General features: G+C 44.3%; 1 protein-coding gene across 8 annotated transcripts in view; it reads right to left on the reverse strand.

Annotated features, from left to right (window-relative positions):
• EPHB1 (EPH receptor B1) overlaps positions 1 to 21726 on the reverse strand; it is a 252936-nt gene that overhangs the window by 18250 nt on the left and 212960 nt on the right. For 6 of the 8 annotated variants that reach the window (XM_083178424.1, XM_083178418.1, XM_083178425.1 and 3 more), the window contains 3 exons: positions 19507 to 19700; positions 18686 to 18841; positions 14645 to 15855 (listed from right to left, as the gene is read on the reverse strand). In XM_083178424.1, the coding sequence (XP_083034550.1) occupies positions 15747 to 15855; positions 18686 to 18841; positions 19507 to 19700 (459 nt within the window). In that variant the 3' untranslated portion in view covers positions 14645 to 15746. Of the gene's footprint in view, positions 1 to 14644; positions 15856 to 18685; positions 18842 to 19506; positions 19701 to 21726 lie in introns of those variants that run through there. The other 2 variants (XR_014471836.1, XR_014471837.1) reach the window with 1 other exon arrangement.

Here is a 21726-nt window from a genome sequence, read left to right on the forward strand (position 1 = left end):
GAGTCTTAATCACCCCCTCCCAGCCACTGCCGAGGAGTTTCTGAGAGCATACTGGGCCTCTGTGCCCACCTACCGCGGAAAGCATGCAATGAATGACTAGTCAGCAACTTAAGACGCATGCACAGTGGAAAAATATTGTCTCTATGTGCAAATATCAGCATTGGGTGCAAATCAGGCCATTAAAGTGGCAAAAGTTCCAGAGAAAAGACAGAGCACATGTTAAGGTGGACCGACTGTATATGTGGTGTGATAGATACAGCAGCTATCACAGGGCCTATAAGGGTTGTCACACTCCTAGGAACCAGAGGTAACCCTTCCAAATTTGGCAATCTTATGGAAATATAGGGAGAACAGGCAAGTATTTACTGTATGAAATGAGAGAGAGATTAGATAGATATGAGAGAGGCAATAGATAGATAGATACAGAGGTGTAACTCTGGGAGGTAATGGAGTCATCTGCCGCCGGGATCCTGCTCTCAAGGGGGCACCTCTCCTCCCCTGCTAGTTTGAATCAGTTAATTCAAAGCCATTGATATCACTTCTGTGGCTGACTCCCCCTCCTAGCATTATTTTTGCAACTGTCACACCCTGTAGACAGATACCTTACTAACTTGCGTTACTGGAGACAGATACCTTACTGATTGAGCTATTTGGGAGGCACCAATATTTATCTTGCTTCCGGGCAACTGGGACAAACTTATGCCACTAGATAGATAGAGAAATAGATATATAGATAGATATATAGATACATATTGTATAGATAGATACAGAGGCGTACCTACATATTCATGGGCCCCATAGCAAAAGTTTGTATGGCCCCCTATTTAGCAGCTGATGGTGATAAATGTATGTAAAACATATTACTTAGACTGCAAAGATGGGCCCCCTTCAGCTCTGGGCCCCATAGCAGCTGCACCCCTTGCACCTATGGTAGTTACGCCCTTGGATAGATATGATATAGATAGATATGAGATAGAGATAGATACTGTAGATATGATATAGCTGGCTAGAATGTGATGCACAGTTGATCCAGGCAGTAGTAATTGATGTTGAACAAAAGCACAGCGTCTGTTACAAACCATCTTGTTGCACAGTTAAATGGTATTTTGACCTTCAACTTAGCAAAGCCTTTAACACAACATCTGGTTCCCAAGGGATATTTTTAGCCATTTTTAATAACTATTCACCTTAAAATATATATAAAAAAAAGACATGTGGAGTCCTTATATATCTAATTTGCCAAGCAATAAAAGATTAATCTCCTCCTAAATTAGTTTCCCTTTTATTATGAATTAAGTGCAGCTCTCTTCAAAAGCTCATCATTTCTCCAGCTAAGGATTTATCTCCACAAGATTATCTTTCCAGGAGTGAGAGAAAGATTTACACCGCGCTCCATATTTCCAAGGCAATTACTTTTGAAAAACACTTCCACGTAGATAGTAATATGTATACATGTCTTGTGGAATTTAATCAGTTTACTGGTTACAATTTGGAAGACGGGAGATCTGAATCTTCGGCTAAAGGTAATCTACGCGTCAAGTCACAGAAAGAAAAACATTCAATTTTAGATTGTAGAGCCAAGAGTAGGTGGAACTCAATGCTTGGCGATGGCATACAAGAGAACAGAATCTCCATATATTGACAAATTGAGAATCCGAAATAAGAATGATGTTTGGTATCAAAGGATTTTAATGTAATAATCAGATTTCTTTATTTCCCACAGCAGCGGCGTTTAAATAAATGTGATTAACACAGGAGGTGGAGATAAAACGATGGCTTCTTTCTATCGTGGTGTCATTTTCCCAGTTAAATCCGAAGGTTCGTAGCCTCCAGGCAGCAGATGAGCCGCCATGATTCCATTACATGAATTTTTTGAACGGGATTAACAAACATACTATTTAACTCCTCTACTGCCAGAGGGGAGGATTACGAGAGCAAAAATAGCTGAAGCTCAAAAGGAAAAGGGTACAGGGATCATATAGGCAGACTCTAAGGAGGAAAAGCCCAGGGCACTAAATTGTTATGATTTCAATTATTAAGAGGTCTGTTTGTCACAATGTTGTATGATTTGTCAACAGGGACCATGTTGACAGTTATCCTCTGTAAACCGATGATGTATCAACATGATGAAATGATAACAAAGCATCCTGGGTGGGCTTGTAGTCTCTTACTTTCTCCTAGTGACTTCAATTGCACCGGGGGTGGATTAGAATATCGATGGTATATAGTCAACGGGACAACACCAGATGGTCAACAGTCAAGGTCGTTATTGGTCAAAAGGTCAATCGTTAAATGGTCGACATAGTTGAAAGTCAACACAGAAAAGATTGACACGTTTTATTGTTATTTTAGCCCTAGTCCTAATCCTTTTCCTGGTGTCTTACCATAACCATCCACTTCCGCAGCCTAACCCTAACTGTCCCCTCTGGCAGCGTAAAGGCCTATATACACTAGAAAATGATCTTTTCAATCTGGCTGGTTGGAATGAAAATCTGGAAATTTTTGGGAGCAAATGACAATTGACCATTTGCTCCTAAACATGGAAAACAGACACAAATTGGTCCTACAGACAAATTGGTCGTACACACTAGAAGATATGAAAGACAAAAGATATTGGTGAACAATTTCCCTTGAGCTGATCATGAAAGATATTGTGCATCCACACTGAACGATGGGTGCTTGAGCAATATTGGCAAATTGACCTGCATGTCCGGAAGATGTCAATATCTTTACCAATGAGTGGGGGAGGGGGGGGGGGCACATTGTTAAATATATTAGGCATACACACTGGAAGATATTGCCATCAATATCGTTCAGAAGCCCCTTTCTGAACGAGATTGATGTTGATATCTTGTAATGTGTATGGTCCTTATGCAGAGGACTGCTTTTGTCCATGTTCCAGCTTTTGGGAGCAAATGGACGATTGTAATTTGTTTCCAGACATTTCCAGATTTTCAGCCATTTTGGAAAGATAATCTTCTAGTGTGTATGGGCCTTAACTATAACCTTCCACCAAGCGGCTTCCTTCCAGGAAGTGTAACACTAAAACGCCCCCAAGGGCCAAACCCTAATCACTAAAAACCTTGCGTAGACCATTTGTATGTCGACTTGTTGAACTTATCAATTTTTCACCCTGTTGACCATTGTTGGTCATCTGATATTGACCTATTGACTGTGTATATATTTACTGTCGATCTCCCATCCAAAATCCAGAATTTTCAGTGTTTTGGCAGTCTCGTGTGTTGCAGTGTCAGGTCAGACATTTGATACTTAAGCATTCTGGTAAGTGATGACGTTGATATAGCATATGTCAACAGTTTGAATCGTGTCAACATTCTAATGTCAATATAATTACTGTTGACCATATTACAGATACCATTAATCAAATAACCCTGATCACACAGATTTGTGTATTGACACTCATAGCGGTGATAAAAGGTATTTTTAGAAAATATTTAACAAAACAGTAAATGACTGGTGTAGCTGAGTAGAGACTTACCACATTGTTGTAAGTCCCTATGGCTCATATGTGGCCTGGTATTGATATTGCCGGGTTCCTCATGTGCACTGCACTTGAATGCCCAGTCTCAGGCTTCCACATAGATGCAAAAATGAATGAATGAATGATTGAATAAATAAAACCAATATTTTACTAATATAAAATAAAATACAAATAGTTTAATATACTTTAGACATGAAAAAATGTTTTATATTAATAATAAAGCACTTCTCTTCTTTATTGCATCTTTTATCCCCACAAATGGCGCTATCATAGTAGAAGAGTTGGTAGTACAGGTATCACTGCTGGCTCTGGTCGCCTTCATCTTGGTTCCTATCAGCTAACCGTGGACAGACCAATCAGATGGTGTTTCCAGTCCAGCTGAACATGTTCACCAATGGCTGAAAAGTAAGAAGTATAAAAGGAGCCTTCTGACTATCGGAAAGACCCCAGAGCAACATTTGCCCTATGGCTCTAGTTACCAGGTCCTCCTGCGTATCTGCATATCTTCCCAGCGCATTGTCCCAGGCTACTGCGGCTAATCTCTTCTGGTTCAGCCAAGATCCATTGTACTAAACTATTCACTGTGTTAAGTTATTTCAGTTCAGCCAATATTCATTGTACCAAGTTATATTCCCCATTAACCAAGATCCCGTCTATCCAAGCCACGTCTCTAGTATCATGTTATTACCTCCAAGTTCACCATGTAGTCATTGACATGCTATGAGGTGGAATTAACGATGTTCTACCCGCTACGCAAGTACCGGTCTAAGATCCTGAACCTCTCCACCCCAAACAAAGCCCTGAGAACCTGACAATCATGATCGATCTCCTGCTTCTCCAAGTTTTTAGTATGCAGATGTTAACATCTATTTAAAATAAATAAAATATACCGTAAGAATAATAACATTAATGCATGCTGACTTGCACATATATCCCGTATATTTACTGACAAAAGTTATCGTCTGTACTATAAGTGGGTGGCATTCTTTCTGTGCTAGCATGAATAAGAGAGGTGCAGTGTAATACCCCATAAGCCCTTAGCTGTAGTGGTTTATGTGGAAGGTAGAAGATCTTACAACCCCCTGCAAGGTAAGTTCATCAGTGTGGTGACCCTCCAAGTCAGTGTGACCATAGATGAGTCCTTTGTGGTTGGCACACACTTTTACAGTCCCTCATCCATTTTCATTGTTGTTTTAGTCACAAAGCGATCTACAGTACATGTGTCTCACCCATCTAACGTGCTCAAGTGAACCGTGTGTCACGTGCCATCAATGTACCCATGTGAGTGAGTCAGACAGCAAAAACAAAGCTTTATTGAGCAGATGACACATTTAAATGGTAATTGATGAAATTGCCCTTTATGCCATGACATTACTATTGTCTGTATCATATAACATCATTTCAGCAGTTTATAGGCCTGATGTAGAGTTGGAAACATTTGTTCTGGAAACATGCAAATATAAAAGGGCCCGATTCGGAGTTTGGAGCAAAGCAAAAAAGAGAAAGTAACCGTATTGCAAAGGGGACAAATACATGTATTTACTTTATGAAATACAGACGTGTCCTTTCCTCATATACCAAGTCTCAATCCCCCATGTGGCAGGAATGAGCGGTGCCAAGCGGGGCCGTCTGAAGTGCCCCTTACACATGCGTAGTCTGGCTGCAGGCAGGGCATTGGGGAATCTGAATCTTTTATTCAGAGGGAGATTGTATAGTGAACTAGGAGTCTCCCACAGGATGCAGGAGGGCAGGAAACTATGTATCAGACCCCCTGGAGACATTGCTAATTTTTTTTATCCGACACCTTTGCTAGAGCCATGCCATACAGCATCTCTCAGCACACCAGGTCCCACGGGACTGGGCCTTACTCATTCTTATTTGCACTTATTAAACAACTTGATGTGACAAAACTACGTTGCTAGATAACACTAATCAATTGCATGTGTGACTTTTGTAAGTCTGCGTGCGAATGAGTCTATATATGAAGTGCTGCGATGATGTTCCATTGTGCTGCATCTGCGACTTTGTTCATGTTTAATACTAATCAGGGGTGCTGTCAGGTCGGTCGGTTCCGAGGAGGAGTGGCCACTGGGAGGGGTTTTGAAAAACCCCTGTGGAAAAAAATAAACGAGCGGTAGAGAAATAGGACTGGCTACTGCTGCAGCTGCCTCTCGCCCCAGCTCAGGAAATGGCACTGAGCAGTGTCTGCTGAGCTGGGGATAGAGGCTGTGCTGCGGTGGCAGCCAATCCTTTCTCCCCACTGCCTGGATCTGGGCACCTCCAGCAGACCCAGGCCCAGGTAAAAAGTACCCAAACCCCCCAACACCCCAGATACCAATGCTTGTGCAATCATAACAGCCGAGCATCTCTAGTATGTGGAGTGGAATACTTGTCTCCAGAAGTTGCAGGAGTCTTACGCCTTTCAGCAAATTGAGAGGCTTGATGTACAGTATGAAGACAGGCCTGTAGTTTTATACAGCACAGTATTTCTTTTTATTAGATACACCACAGATAATCTGCTACCCTTGGTTCCGGCACTGTGTCCGATTTTCTGTTTTGCCAGATTATCAGTGGAATCAACAGCATCCGCAGTAGCTCCCCACGGCCTATTCTTACCCTGCAGTTTGTCCATAGCATAACACCTTCCTTGTAGTGCCTTAACCTCCAATATCTACTCAACACAGCCCAACTCCCCCCTCATAGTGCCATTTTAACAGCATTAGCCCCCGGGTAAAGCAGTGCAGTGGGGCCCCTACCTACACAACCACTCGCAGGAATAAAAATGATTTCTTCTCTTCTATCTTGTCCGTCGTGGCGGTGGCTCCATTCTCGGCACTCCTCGCTGATAACGGCAGGTGGGATGATGTCACACCTGACCTTTAGTGCCACCACTGGAGGAGGAGGACAGAGGGAGGAGGGATTTGATTTGTCCTGCCTTAGGCTGCTCAGGAGCTTCTATCCTTGTCCAGTAGTCCACCATGCCCAGTGGGAATGATGCCCCCCACAATACAGAATAATTAAACTTTCCCACAGCCTAACTCCCACCTACATCCTAACTTTTCCCAGGATGAGATGGACCTGGATTAAAAGAGGTGCTGAGCCATCAGGTGCTGGTAAATCGGCGGAGAACCCGTACATATACATATATTATATCATTTTTTAACAACTCTAATATCTGAAATGAAATGTTTACACTCCAAGGAATATAACTGCAGTCTTAGTGGGCTTAGATTGATGCTCTGATCTTTCCCAGATTTCCCAGAATAATACCAGCGCCTGTATCTTAACAAACAAAACAAATGAGATGTCAACTGTATTTGGTATCCACTAGGATGCCGGTGCCTTTAATGTTGTGTGCAAACTCCGTAGGGGTCCCTGCTTTCCTTGTCAAATATATGGGAGCAATAACTTCACTTTCCCGCTAACCATGACCACATAGAAAGCCTATGATTCATGAAATGAATTATCCAATCAAAGATCCTACAGCTATGCATCATGGCTATGTACCAAGCAGGTCCTAATGACACCTGTGCTGCACTGTGCACACAATAAATGATGTCCTGGTGGTGACCTAGACAGAAAGGTTTAATAATAAGCCGGTCTATATCTCTCGCTTACAACAAGCTGCATGGAATGGTATCCAGTAGTGTAATGTCTTACTGTGACTTCGTGCAAATAATGATCCCGACTGCCTGTTATTTAAGAGACGGCATCCTGCTGTGATTGCTGCCTTTCTACAGTCTTTCCATCGGCAGTGTTTAAAAATTTAAATCTCCTCTGCGCTTGCCCAGGATTACCACCATAAACCATTCTGTCTGTAGTTAAGAAAAATACAGATCTTTAACATAGATCAGCAGAGGATTTCTTTCTGTTCCCGAGAAAATGGGCTAAGATATCGCAGTGAGGCTGCGCAGCGCTCGGCCCACTGTTATATTCTCCTTCTATGCCCACTGGGATATTATGAACAATACCGTTTTTATGTGTCAACCTTCTGCCTGTCGACCAATAGTGATCAACCTATTGACTGTCATTCTAGACAATGTCGACCGCATACGGCACTGTCACAGAGTCCAGTAGGTCTCGGGGGTCATTTTTCCAGTGATTCTCTTACTGCGCTTGCACAAAAACACCAGGAAAATGGCTGCCACGCCTTTTTTTCTGGTGATTTCTGCAGCGCTGCTGCTGCCGTTGTAGGATAAGTAGTGAAAAATGGGTGCAGGGTGTGCAGTGTGGGCCCCTCTGGGCTTTGGGGACCCGTGTGCACTGAACTCATTATAAATACGTCAGTGATGGTACAAATACACGCCTGTAGTTTCACACAGTGATCCCTTTGCATTTCTGATTTATATATAAATATGCACAGAATTCTTACCTACTCTCCTGGAATGTACAGGAGACTTTCCCCTAGCTCCTGGAAAAGTGGGTCGGGCTCCTAGTGAAGTGGGCAGTATAAGAATGCCAATGCCAGAATGCCAGATCCAGGAGGAGGGGGCAGTGCCAATATGACACATTGTAAAGAGTTGCATCATTTTGGCCCCGCCCCACCTTAGCAGACTTACAAATTGAGGCATTGCTCTATGAGGCGGCTGGGCATAGTGACATAAATTGCAGTGGCGGTTTTTACCTATGGGTTGCAGGGCTGCAGCCACCCCCAGGTAAAATCCGCCACTATAGTGAAGCCAGATGCAGTCTGTGAGACTGCACTGGCTTCACTGTGACTGGCAGTGACTTCCTATTGGAAGTCCCACCTGCCAGCCACAAGGGGAGTCCCATTGGGAGGTGTTACCTCCCTCTGGGACACCTTGCTGTGGGCTGCTGTGTAAAAACAGCAAATGCGCATGCGCTGGTCCCGGTGCCTGTAACTTATATTGTACAGGCGCTGGGATCATGATTACTTCTATGGGCTGCTGCTGAAGCAGCCCATAGAAGCTGGCCATATGCGCATATGTTTGTACTGCGCATGTGCCAGTCCCGGTGCCTGCCATCATAGCACAGGCGCCGGGGACCTGAAGTGACAGGGGGAGGGGGGTTGCCTGCGGCCAGAGGCAGCCCCCCTCCCTGAAAGAGGTAGGAGCCGCCACTGGTGAATTGTCCTCCCGCCCGCATCAGCGATCATCTGCATTTCCCCACTTCAGGCTTCTCCTGAAGGGGTAAAAGAGAAATTATGATGCAACTTGTAAGTTGATCACCTGCCCACCAACACAATGCCACAATCTCCCTAGGGCAGTGGTTGAGAACCACTGCCCTAGGGGATGCCTTTAGTAAAGTATGTAGAAATGTAAGGTTGCTAAAGGGAACCCGTTTGTGTAACAGAACATTTTCATGTACAGTAGATCCCTTTCCACTCCTTGGTCTATTCAACAGAAAGTGGTGTTCTATAGCCGCATATCGGTGGTAGCAAATGTTTCAATGCTATTCATCATTAAAATGATCACAGTGGCAGTGGAGCAATGCTAAGGTCTTCGGGCCAAATTAGCCCAGCAGATGCTTTTTACCCCCATTTACCTCGGAGTTGGCCAACTGGCGTCCTTCTGTGCCTGCACACTGCAATGGAAGCACGGTCTATCTTATCCAACAAACTTACAGATGTCTTATGTGACTGACATTTTTGCTCTTTGCAAAACAGTTCTGTAGAACCCTTAACCATTGGCGTTCTATTTGTGTAAAATCCAGGGGATGGATTTCGGGGTGAGGGCACCACTAGGCACAACAATTGTACTATTTTAATAATCCCTCATTTGATTATACCCAATTTAATGGATTAATAAAAAAGCCACTAACTGACATTTTTTATTTTTTATTACGCAGACATATTTACGAAGCAGGACATCTTATAGTCTCTCGCCCATTTAGTGGCGTAGCTAGAAGGGGCAAGGCGATGGACTATGGGTGCCGCTGGCTGAGCTGACAGGTGACCCAGGCAGCAGTAAGTGCTGAGCTGGTCCCGCTCAGTGCATATCTAATGTCCGGGGACCCAATGCAGTTCATATTTAATGAGCCCCATATGCATGGGGCGGGGACCCGCTCATTCAATATGCACTGCAATGGGTCTCCGCTCATTAGATATGTACAGGGTGGGACCAGCTCAGCGCTCACTGCTGCCTAGGTCACCTGTCATTTCAGCCAGCGGTGCCCACCACAGACGCAACTGGTGCTGCTCCCCCAAGCCACCGCAGGGTCTGCCACATATGTAGCTAAGCCACTGCGCCCAGGGCCGGTGCAAGGCACCGGAGCGCCCCAGGCGAGTCGGGGTGGGGGCGCCCCGGTGCCGGGCGGGGGTCTTGGTTGGTACCTGCGTAAAAAAAACTTCTGTCCCCGGCGTCCCTGCTGAGTGCTGGTGTAGGGGTGTCCGTGCCGCCGGGGGAGCCTGCGGCGCTGTTATCGTGTATACGCTTGTCGCGCCCGGCGGGGTCCCTACAGTGCATAGAAAATAACTAGCGCTATGCGCGCGGCGTTATTTTCTATGCTCTGTAGGGACCCCGCCGGGCGCGACAAGCGTATACACGATAACAGCGCCGCAGGCTCCCCCGGCGGCACGGACACCCCTACACCAGCACTCAGCAGGGACGCCGGGGACAGAAGTTTTTTTTACGCAGGTACCACAGTGCAGGGGGTGAGGGGCGAACTGCCGCCCTCCAGGTGCCGGCGCCCTAGGCAAATGCCTAGAGCTGCCTAGTGGTGGCGCCGGCCCTGACTGCGCCCCGTGTGTATGGGACTTAAGCTTCAAAAAGTGATTAACTAGCAACCAATCAATTCCTAACTGACAGCAGCTGGTTGGCTGGTAGTTTATCACTCTCCACTTTATCACTATTTGAAGCTTGGTACATCTGGCCCTCTGTGAATATGCAGATTTTACAGGTACCAAAGAAAAATGTAGCACATAGTGTATAATGGAAGCAATGTTACTAATGCAGTATGTGGCCGTGTACTGGAGATACTCCTGTGCTATTCTTTATGTAGATAACCGATTTAGCATCTGCTATTACATTATTACATTACATTATTACATTACAATATAAAATATTGGTAGGCAATGCTGGTCCTTGTAGTGCTAATTTGGTGTACATCCTGGTATGCACTCTCTTAACTTAAGAACACATAAATGTAATCTGATATAAGATATTTCATATTTTAGAGTCAAGCCCGATACACACTCAAAGATTTTTTTTAAATATACAGTATCGCCCATTGTGGTCCTTCTGGGTGATAACGTTTGCAAATGAGTGTATGGAAGACATCTACAGCTCATGTACAAATAGAATGGCAGGGTTTTTATACTGCTTTACAGCAGAGTGTTGGGTATTTTTCTGTGTGATACTTATATGTCAGCAGGAATCCATGAATACAAATCAATGCAAATCTTCTGATCAACTGCGAAACAGACAGCGTTCAGACTCTGAGTGGGCAGCGTCTCTGAATTGTCAGTAATATTGTATCTTTATGCAAGGAAGTATAGGCTTCTAAAAAAATGATTTGAGAAAATAGTTTTTATAGGATGTATTTTTTAGAAAAATAAATATGTTTACTAACACCTTTGTGGAGGAAATCGTAATAATAGGGGATAACAAACCAAACACTTCTTTGCATGGTAAGAATGTAACTATTATAAGCAAGCAAAGGTACAATTCTGTCAACCAAGTGGACTTTCAGAAATAAAGGGATGATCATACATAATCCAAACTTATTACAACATTCATGCATAAACAAAATAAAACAAAAAAAGGTAAAATCTTAGTTTAATCATGTATAGCTTGATTTAGAGTTGCACAATATGCAAATATCAGGAGCGGATGGGCTGGTGCAACCAAACAGAGACTGGGGCTGGCCGAGCAGCTGCTCATTGGCTCACAATGAGAAGCTCCGCCCAACATTGCTCTGCTCAATCGCCTGGCATAGAGAGATGGGGCATGCCACACGGTCAGGCCCCTGTGAGTCACAGTATGCCCACATGACCATGCCCCCTACTCATGCACAAATAAAAATAAAGTATTGGGCTGTGAAACAGCCCCAGTCTGTCCCTGGACGAAATTCCTGCAAACAACTGATGTTTTTTTGTCTGAGCGTGCATCAAAATTTTGTTTGAACAGAACCACCAATCAAATTTAGAAGCACAATATCAGTAAATGGTGGGGCGTGTCTGAGTGGTGACTGGGAGGTGGTGATTGAGGGTATAGAAAGGCTGACAGTTGGCGTCTCAGTCTTTGCACATTCAGACACACAGACGTACACTAGGGGCGGACTTTGTAGGAACATCAACATAAAGACGCAACTTTGGAGATGATGTGCAATTGCGGCCAGTGTAAAATGTTTACAGCCGCATACTGTGTAGTGCACACTTTACATGAGCTGTGTGCTTGCAGAGACAGAGAAATTTGAATTATGATCTGTCAGATATCTCAGCCAATCCTGTGCTCAGCAACAACAACAACAAAAACAAAAAACAACCCAGAATATTAAAACAGGATTTTACTGTTGCTATAGAAATCCTATGATGAAAGTGATAAGCGAAAAAGCATCTTCCACTTGATAGCGACAATGAAAGAGGAAGTACAATATACTATGATCCCCATGAGGTACAAACCCCTGGGATGTACTATATAATGTGATAATGCCACATACAGCCCCACGTTGCGCTGTGCTCCTGTCCTAGTTATACCAGGAGTATAAAATGGCTAAATATTCAATCAGTAGTAGAATAAAACCCTTTCAATTTAGTATAATTGTTGGAAACAAGCAATATAAACAAGTGTTCTCTGCAGTGATTTATAAGGTTCTTATAGCCTCAGGACATACAGATGGGAAACAACTGTTATTGAGGACATATTACCTATTTATGGGAAACAAAGGCTTCTATATAGGCTGAAATGGTGTCACAGTGGTAAGCATTGCTTAGTAGAACAGGGCTCTTGGATTATACATGTACTGTACTTTAGGTTGAACAAATCTGGTATGTCATTTTCTGTCTGTGGACAAAATACACTGTAAGGGCCACTGGGTCAGGAAGTGTGGCGCATGAATATGGATAAATACAGTGAAGGAAGCAAAAGGTAAAACCATGTAATACAATTCTCTCCCCCAGGTTCTGTTGATTGTCGATGATGATCGATTAGATCCCTATAAAACACGATATCCTATAAAACTTTGTAACTTAGCGAAGATGTTTTTGGCCGATCTGTGGATGTCTCATAATGGTCCCCCCGGCTGGCTGTCTGGGCATGCGCGAGATCTTGCTTTTATCGCGAGATCTCGTGTGCAGTCCAGAGCCAGCAGCAGGGCTAGCGTTGTTCCTGCAGTGGGGATAGGACAACGCTAGCCCTGAGCTGGCGGCTGTTAATACATCGCTATGGCCACAAATTACTGGGGGGATTGCAGGGGACAGCCCCTCCGAGCATTAATCAGCTGGCTGTCCCTATTGCACGTTAGGTGCGCTATTTATACATCTGCAAAAACGTAATCCCCCCAGTTAACCTAGTTCATACATCAACCCCAATGTTCGGCTGGTGTAATTGTTTTGGATATTTGGACTCTATACCTTTCATGCTACTTGTATACCTATTTTTAGTTTTTTATCTGATGCCAGCGCAAGGTTTTTTTTTGGCACCCTACATACAACTTAAATTACTACTTCCACCACCACCTGTACACCAACACAAATTTCCAGAACCCCAGGTGAAAATATGGAGGTGGAGTCATAGAAGTTCACCACCTGCCGTTTGTATTACGTTCAACAAGGATGCCTCTTGTAACAGTTAAGGCCCCCATACATTTCCCTGAGCTCCCCCCCGGCAGCTCTCCCGGGAGAGCTTGATTAAGAGTTGGCACTTGATGTGCTATTTTTTACATGTGATAAATCGGATGTGATTTATCACATGTAACAAGGGAGAGCTGCATACGGGGTAGCGGCAGGAGAGCAGGGTCCGGGGTAGCGGCAGGCGGGGAGCAGGGACCAGAGAACAGGGTCTGGGGTAGTGGCGAGCGGTGGGAGAATAGAAAAACATCCTATTCAGGAGACTGGGCGGCCGCTGATTGGCTGACCTCTCAGCCAATCAGCGGCAGCCCTGTCTTTTGAATATAATTTTTTCTATTCTCCCGCCGCTACCCCAGACCCTGCTCTACGGTCCCCTGCCTGCCGCTGCCCCAGACCCTGCTCTCCGGACCCCGCCTGCCACTTCCCCGGACCCTGCTCTCCGGTCCCCGCCTGCCACTTCCCCGGACCCTGCTTTCCGCTCCCCTCCCGCCGCACCAGGGTCCCGCTCCCCCTGGACCTAGCTCCCTGCTGCACATAATATTTATCTTATGTGCAGGCTGTCCGACCTCTGGATCTGATCCAATGCGCACGGGACTGCTCATCGGATCAGATCGGATGTCATACACTAAATACAGTAATTTGGGCCTATTTCACCCAATTACTCTGCCCAATCCTCCAGAATCCTTTAGACTAAAGCCCCCCCCCCGCCCCCCCCCCCCAGCTGCCTAATGGTAGGGCCATCCCTGATCATGTGATATATATAACAACTTACTACAAACTGTAATGAATAAAAACAAAAAAAAGATGTAAGAGGTGGTAAGTGTCAAATGGTTTGTGAGTTTATTATAAACAAAAATATGAAGAAATGACCAGCAACACATACTGTACATTGCAAATCCCATAAACTAATGTCCCAGCACCAGAAATGTCTGATCTGTTCTACAATGGAGGCAGGGTGTGTTGGAATATGCGCCCGTAAGTGCCACTCACCCTGCACCAGCTGGTGCCCTATTTCACAGTAGACATCGAACCAGGACACTGTGTCAGAGGTCTATTGTATCGTCTGCTTAGCATCAGTGAGATATTTAAGGGAAGGGTCCATGCTATTGTTTCGCACATGGCCCCCTCATTTCTTTAAATGCCGCGGGGTCTATTATTATGAGAATATGTAAGCCGTTTCAATCACTGATATCTATGGATAGATCCTTTTCCACTGTAAAATGGCAAAAAGACTCTACCAATAGATTACTCCTATGTTATTCCATACACTTCTAGAGAAACGCACGAAAGACATGGTGTTGCTCTTGGCTTTGGCTAGATATGCAAGACCGGTACACATCTAGAACAATGTTTGACTCACAATTGTTTTTTTAAAGAGAAGATATACAACAAGATCAAGCAATGTAAACTTTACTCAGCAATGGCAAAGTGTGCATCCTGTACAGTAGTGACTCGGTTAGAAGAGAAGTTTAGAAGGCATTATAACAAAAAGATACAACAAAGCCTAGTACTGACCTCTTAAACTAGAAGATGCCATTGACACGTTCTGCATTAAATTAATTCCACATAGACAATAAGACGGTCTTAGAGTAATTCACATGAGCCCAGTGACATTTGTGCTATGATAACTCCAGGAGCCATGGGGCACCAACCACCACAGAGGTCTTCATTGTCTCCTTATCTGTGCCGTGTTGAGCTTCCAAGACAAAGTCTGCTATTATCCCGATAAAGTTCCATAAAGAAGAGAACTCAACAAAGCCCTCTGTATTTCAGGGCTCTCAGTCCCTTTTTTCTCTCTATGTACAAACACTGAATCCGTAAACTCTGGAATCTGGATATTTTTTTTTCTTTTACATACAGGACACAAAGGTAGACACGTGGTCAGGTTTTCTTCCTGAATCTTTTTAGATTTTTCCTTTTTTTTTTTTTTGCCAAAAAATGCAAGCAAAAGAAGAAAAAAAAATGTTTGTTCTTCCATACAACCTCATCTTCAATATGAAGACAATCAAAACAATAAAAAGAGAAGATTGAAGTGTGCCAACGGCCTCCCTCCCTGATGCAGCAGCAGTGGCAGAAATGAGGATATGTAGGGCATCCATTCATGGGTGAAGCGGGTTCAATATGGCATCCTCCATCTCTTTAAAATTACTATTATGATCAAACTGAGCACCTTTATTCCCGTCAACCAATTGTTGAGATGTTCACAGGCAAGACCTTCTCAAGCAATGTCCCACCATGAATCAATATCAGTCTTCTGGTCAACGACATCCGGCTACTGGTGCTTCCCTTGCCTTTACGGATCTTCAATGCCCCATGTTATGAGAAACGATCAGTGTATTGGCCTTACAGTATGGACAGACAGTCCATGGCTGACATTGAAGTGTTACCTCCTCATCTGCAAAGTTCATGTCTCCCCACTGCCCATAACCTTCCTATCTCCAAGCACTTCTCTTTCCCACCCCCACCCTCAATGACTCCCTCACCCAGCCCAAAGTCTCATGCTATAGAGGTGGGAGACTGGCTCATTTGGACCCTCATGGATTGCACACAGTTTAGGATTTTTTTCTGGTGTCCAGCTAATGTTATTCCTATCCTCATAAGGTCCCTGAAAAAGAAAGGAGGAGAACAGTTTAGCCATCTTTACGGGGACATTGGACATCCGCTAATACGGACTACAATATAAAGAGTCAGTATGCTAATGTTTTTAAGTGTAAAGGAAGCACACATTGCATAAATAGCTTCAATACCCCTCCAGCAAAGACCATCGATGACCATCAATCTGACCTCATCATAACGCATGCGCAGAGTGATGGCGCTGGCCACGGGGCATACTGGAAGGGATACTGTACGTAATGAATCCCTCACACAACGCAGCAGAGAGAAGGCCATAGGCTTCTATAGGTTATCGCCAGCTTTTTCTGGCGATTACCCCCTGCAGCGGTACCCCGGCAGAGGCTTTAGTGCTGGGGTAGCCAACCCTAGTCCTCGAGAGCTACCAACAGTGCATGTTTTGCAGGTCTCCTCACAGAATCACAAGTGAGCTAATTAGCTCCATCTGTGTATCTTTTGAAAATGTATCACTGATTAATGAGTGCAGCTGTGCAGCAGCTAGGTTGTCTGGAAAATGTGCACTGTTGGTAGCTCTCGAGGGCTAGGGTTGGCTACCACTGCTTTAGTGCATATAAAAATAATGTGGAAAGTCCAGAAAACTGGGTTTTTACTGCACTTTAACTTTAGCACAACCCGCCCCTGTACTGTACATTATACTAGTTTTCATTTGCACTAAAAAATATTTATTTAAATTGAAATGTTTTTTGTTTTTTTTTTATTAGAATAAAAACCCCAAATAATATTTTACTCCTGACTATGGGTTAGATGTACTAAAGTGAAAATGGGACCAAAACCCTGAAAAGTCCCATTTTCTGACTTTGCCTATAAAAGTCAATGAGCTTTTTTCAGAATTCCCCCTGAAAGGGTTAATAATAATTTTATTTATATAGCGCTCTTTCTAAATTAGGACTCAAGGCGCTTTACAGATAGAATGGATGTAATACAGTACAGGAACAATGACGTACAGAAAAGCTTTTCATAAACTATACTTAAAGGAATTACGGAAATGCTTGAGTAAACAGGAAAGTCTTGACTTGTTTTTGAAGGATGCTAAAGTGGGGGTTTCTCAAAATGTATGGGGAAGTGAGTTCCATAGAGTCAGAGCAGCATGGCTAGAAGCTCGACTCCCAGATGAATTATGGGAGATTCTAGGTACTTCTAAAAGTCCTTCATCTACAGATCACAGTACTCGGCTGTATGGAACCAGAAGCTGCTTCAGATACCTGGGCCATTGGTCATGTAAGGCTTTGAAACTCAGTAAGTTAATCCTGAAAATGATTTGCCATTTTATGGGCAGCCAGTGAATGGAGTAGAGAATGGGAGTTATGTGGCTAGAAAGGGGCTGGTTGGTTTCCAGCCTTGATCCAATTGATCCCTCCCAGTAAACCCCACGGATGCCGTGTTCCACTGCACATGCGCAAAAGGACTCTCAGGGTGGGATGTACTAAGCTAAAAATGCGGTAAAACCCTGTTTTGGCGGGGAATTTACAGCATTTTCTAATGTACGAATACCCGGCCGCCGCGTCATCGCAGGGCAGGGTATGGCCACCTTTGGGTGGCGATACCCTATACAAGCCTATGGGCTTCTATCGCTGCCTCTGCCGACCCTCTTCTCCCCCTCCCCCTGGCTTACCTTCCTGCAGGTCCTCCTGGACCTGGAAGGTAAACCCCTCTTCCCCCTAGCAACGCAGCCGGACGTCCTTCCGGATGCAGGGGGAGGAGGAGGCACCGGTGACAGACTGCTTAGCTGTTCCGGCGTGAGGGGAGGAGGAGGCGCCCACGAGGTGACGGAGACCCCCCGAACACCACATCACAGGTATTGTGGGGGGCCTCCGTCACCTCACTGCAATGCTAGCCGCATATGTTAATACAGATGCGCTAGCATTGCTGCGGCCGGTTAATACATCCTGCCCTCAGGGTCGAAACCCAGAAGCCCCATCATGGCTTAGGAAAGCTGTTATCAGGAGAGCTGTACTTTGCATTGCTAATTGCATTTATTAATACATATGTGATTAGTATAGTTTAAGTATGTGTCGTGATCTACCACATTGCGGAAGTGATGCATAGTTTATCCCACCCTATAACTCATTATTCCAATTTAATTTCTTCTGAAAATGAGAAGCTAATATAACAAAGTAACAACTCAATTCCAGAACAATAGATACATTTTTCTAGGTAGCTTAGCAACTTTTCTCTTATTGTGTTTCATAAAGGGCTCACACACATACAGTACCTATGGCTTTTGGGCAGGGTCATTTTGGCCTGACGTGTGAAAGGGACCTGAACCGGTTTCTCATTAAAACCCTACGTATTGAATTGTTTTAAGTCACAGCAAAATAATATACATGCGAGGGGAAATAAATCAAACCTTTAAGAGATAAAGTGAAATCGTTGCCTATAGCAACCAGCTATCATTCAATGAGAGCATTCTATCAAATTATATAAGCCGATTAGTTGCTACGAGCAACTCCTCCACTTTATTTCTCACAAAAGTTTGATACTTCTCCCCCACGCTCTTAAAATTCATAGTAATAGTCTCTTTGGTAGGCACTACAGGCAGGCAATCCCTGAGATGTTGAAGAAAAATGCAAGAAAATAATTCAACAATATCTGCCTACGTTTCATATAGAGGGCTAGAAGCATTAAGCTTGAAAAGTGATAAAATGGAGAGTGATAAGCAGCCAGCCAATCGGCTCCTACCTACCATGTCACAAGCTGTGTTTGAAAAATGTCGGGCAGGGGCTGATTGGTTGGTTGTTTATCACTCTCCATTTTGTCACTTTTTGAAGCTTACTGGACCATAGACAGATACAATGCATACGTACTCTGGGGTCATCTGGGCAACAAGCTGCAGAGAGGTGAAACCGGAGCTTAGGAAGCTGTCTCTGTACTGTCCCATTTTGATAGCACTCAGCCAATCGTCTACTGAGGTAAAGGCTGTGAAATCTGGGATGGAGCGATCAAGCAGCGGCTGGGAAGGCCTATATATATATATATATATATAAAAAAAAAAGGTTTGTTAGAATAAGGAACTTATCGATACAATAGAACAGTGGTTCTCAAACTCTGTCCTCACCACACAGTTCACATTTTCCAGGTCACCCGGTAGGTGCACTTGTTACTCACTGACACATTTTAAAAGATCCACAGGTGGAGCTAATTATTTTGCATGATTCTGTGAGGGGACCTGCAAAACATACACTGTGTGGGGTTCTGAGGACCGACTTTGAACACCTGTGCAGTAGACCTACTATAAGGATTCCAATCTTTAGATACAGTATTTGTTTTGTTTTATAGAGCCGTACAGTTATATTATGTAATAAGTATATACAGAATGGACAGCGGCATGTACCAATTCATATTACTGTCATCAGTCTTGGCAATGCTCTATACAGTACTTTGGTCTTTTACGAATCCACAAACGCGGCAAGTACATTACAGTGGATGTGTACAGCTATGGTTGGCAGTGCTGGCAGATTACACCTAAGACACACATTCCAACCATAACACAATAGAATTAAAAAAAACCATGACAACAGAGCTTGCAATAAATGTATGCTTTCATCATTCATTACAAGCGCATTGTTTGTCTACATCCAAATGTATCTGCTGACAGAGAACATGTAATATCTCCGGCCAAACTTACACAGCAGTGATGGTGGCCACTGTCTTGAGGCTGGCGGGGTTCCGGATCATCTTGTCCAGAGTATTGACAATCTCCCCAAAGCGCGGCCGGCTGTTTCGGTCCTTCTGCCAGCAGTCCAGCATGAGCTGGTGCAGGGCAGCTGGACAGTCCATGGGGGGAGGTAAGCGATAATCCTGCTCGATGGCATTGATGACCTGTAAGGGGAGGCAGAGGCACTGAGCAAGCTGCACTTACAGTCCAGATGGCAGTCACATTATAAAACACAAGAGCCATCAGGAAAGTCAATAGCAAAACAATAAGCCATAAAACAGGCATGTGCCTTAGCGTGACAGATCTAGCGCTGTATGAATGTGTTTCTGCAGCAGCATATGTGCTGGCAAAAATAGCTCAAATTAGGATTGATGACTTTGAATGTTATCACTTTTTATGATATTTACCCAAATGTATTTTTTATAGTTTGTAGTTCTATGGAGTTCTATATTGTACTAGATAGTTTTAGTTTTCAACAATTCATTGCTCTTGTTGTTTTTATACTTGGCATATTTATATTGGGTGCAGTCCAATGGGGCCCACACCACACACGCAGCACCAATTTTTTTTATACTTACCCCTTCGGAGCCCCACCGGAAAAATGACCACTGCGCCATTTTTGGGGAGATCTGCACATGCGCATTAGGAACAGATACACATTTCACATTGCCAAAATAACCCGTGTCGATCACGGGTTGCTGCCGGGTTGGCTCGGATTTCTATACCAACGGCCTTTTTACATTTCTGGGGTCAAGCAACCCGGCATTCCGACCCGGGTAAAAGAAGGGTTAATCCCAGATCGGACCCCGGTTACTGTGCAGTGTGAAAGGGTAACCAGGGCGACCTGGGTCCCATCCACAATATAGAGAGGGCAGTGCTTGGAAACAGTGTCAGCTCCTCCCTCATTCCTGATGAGGTGCCACCGCCCTGCCCCCTTCTGATGTCAGCGACCCGGGACTGACTCATGTCCGAATCCCAGGCGCTACCCAGGATTTGCGATGTGATATAATATATATATATAACACACATATATATGCATCGCTATGCTCATCCGCTGCTGGATAGGAACTGCCTGCAATCCAATGCACACCAAATCTGTTACCGCTTGTACATGAATACCGATGCTTTTAGAACTAAGGACTTGTGGTCGGAATACTCAAAAACAAACCAGATGTACTGCAGCTGAGTGACCCTCCAGCCCTGATGTATACCAACAGTTTATTGTTCTAACCCCCCAGTGAGTGAATGGTAATGTCCCAGTAGTACTCCATCACTACCAACCCACACTTGCTTTAATTACTGCTGCATACCACAGCTTTTCTCCATTCCCCTCCTATGTGATTACAGCCGTTCGGAGAGCGAGGGCAGAGACACAGGCAGGGCTGCGGCAGGTTAATCAAAGCGGCACACTGTTCTGAGCATTGTTCTGCTCTCCCCTTCATTATATCCGCCGCTCACTGCATTACTGTGAGAGCAGAGCATCTCCACCAGCCTGACACATGTTCAAAGATTCTTCAAGTCCAATTACTTCCCAGCGCACTGGCTGCACTTTCCAATTTTCTTGCTTTATGCGGATTCTTTTCTTCTTTTGCAGCCTGATCCATCTGACACAGCAGTACTTTTAGTGCTCACCCTCCAGTCAACCCTCCCTTTCTGGCTCACGCTTTGATTTTTGCAATATTTAAACACAGACAGCACTGAGCAGGGAAGAGCTCACCGGCATTACCTCAGCCATGTGATAAGTGCCAGCAGGCACCTGTGACACAAAGAAGTCTCTATGTTTATACTGTGTGAGATCAGGTGTATGTGATCGGCAGATACATGCGTGATGGTGCCCGCACACAATGCAATGATTGCGTGTAGATCACGTGTTCCCCGCATATTGCAAGTCAAAAAATGATGTGCAGACCATACTTTCTGTACTAGATTGCATTTAGGGGCTGATGTAACATGTGCAGAGAGAATTACATTTGGGTGGGGTTTGTACTTTAAACTGATATCTATATTGCAGTGTAAAAATAAAGCAGCCAGTATTTACTCTGCACAGAAACAATAAAACGCCCAAATCTAACTCTCTCTGCACATGTTACATCTGCCCCACCTGCAGTGCACATGGTTTTGTCCATTAGAGAGAGATTGTGCCTGTGCGAGTGAACCAGAATAACCCCCTTAGTTCAAATCGCACGCTGC

The sequence above is a fragment of the Crinia signifera genome, chromosome 3, assembly GCF_055691185.1.
Source record: "Crinia signifera chromosome 3, ASM5569118v1, whole genome shotgun sequence".
Taxonomy (NCBI): Eukaryota; Metazoa; Chordata; class Amphibia; order Anura; family Myobatrachidae; genus Crinia; species Crinia signifera.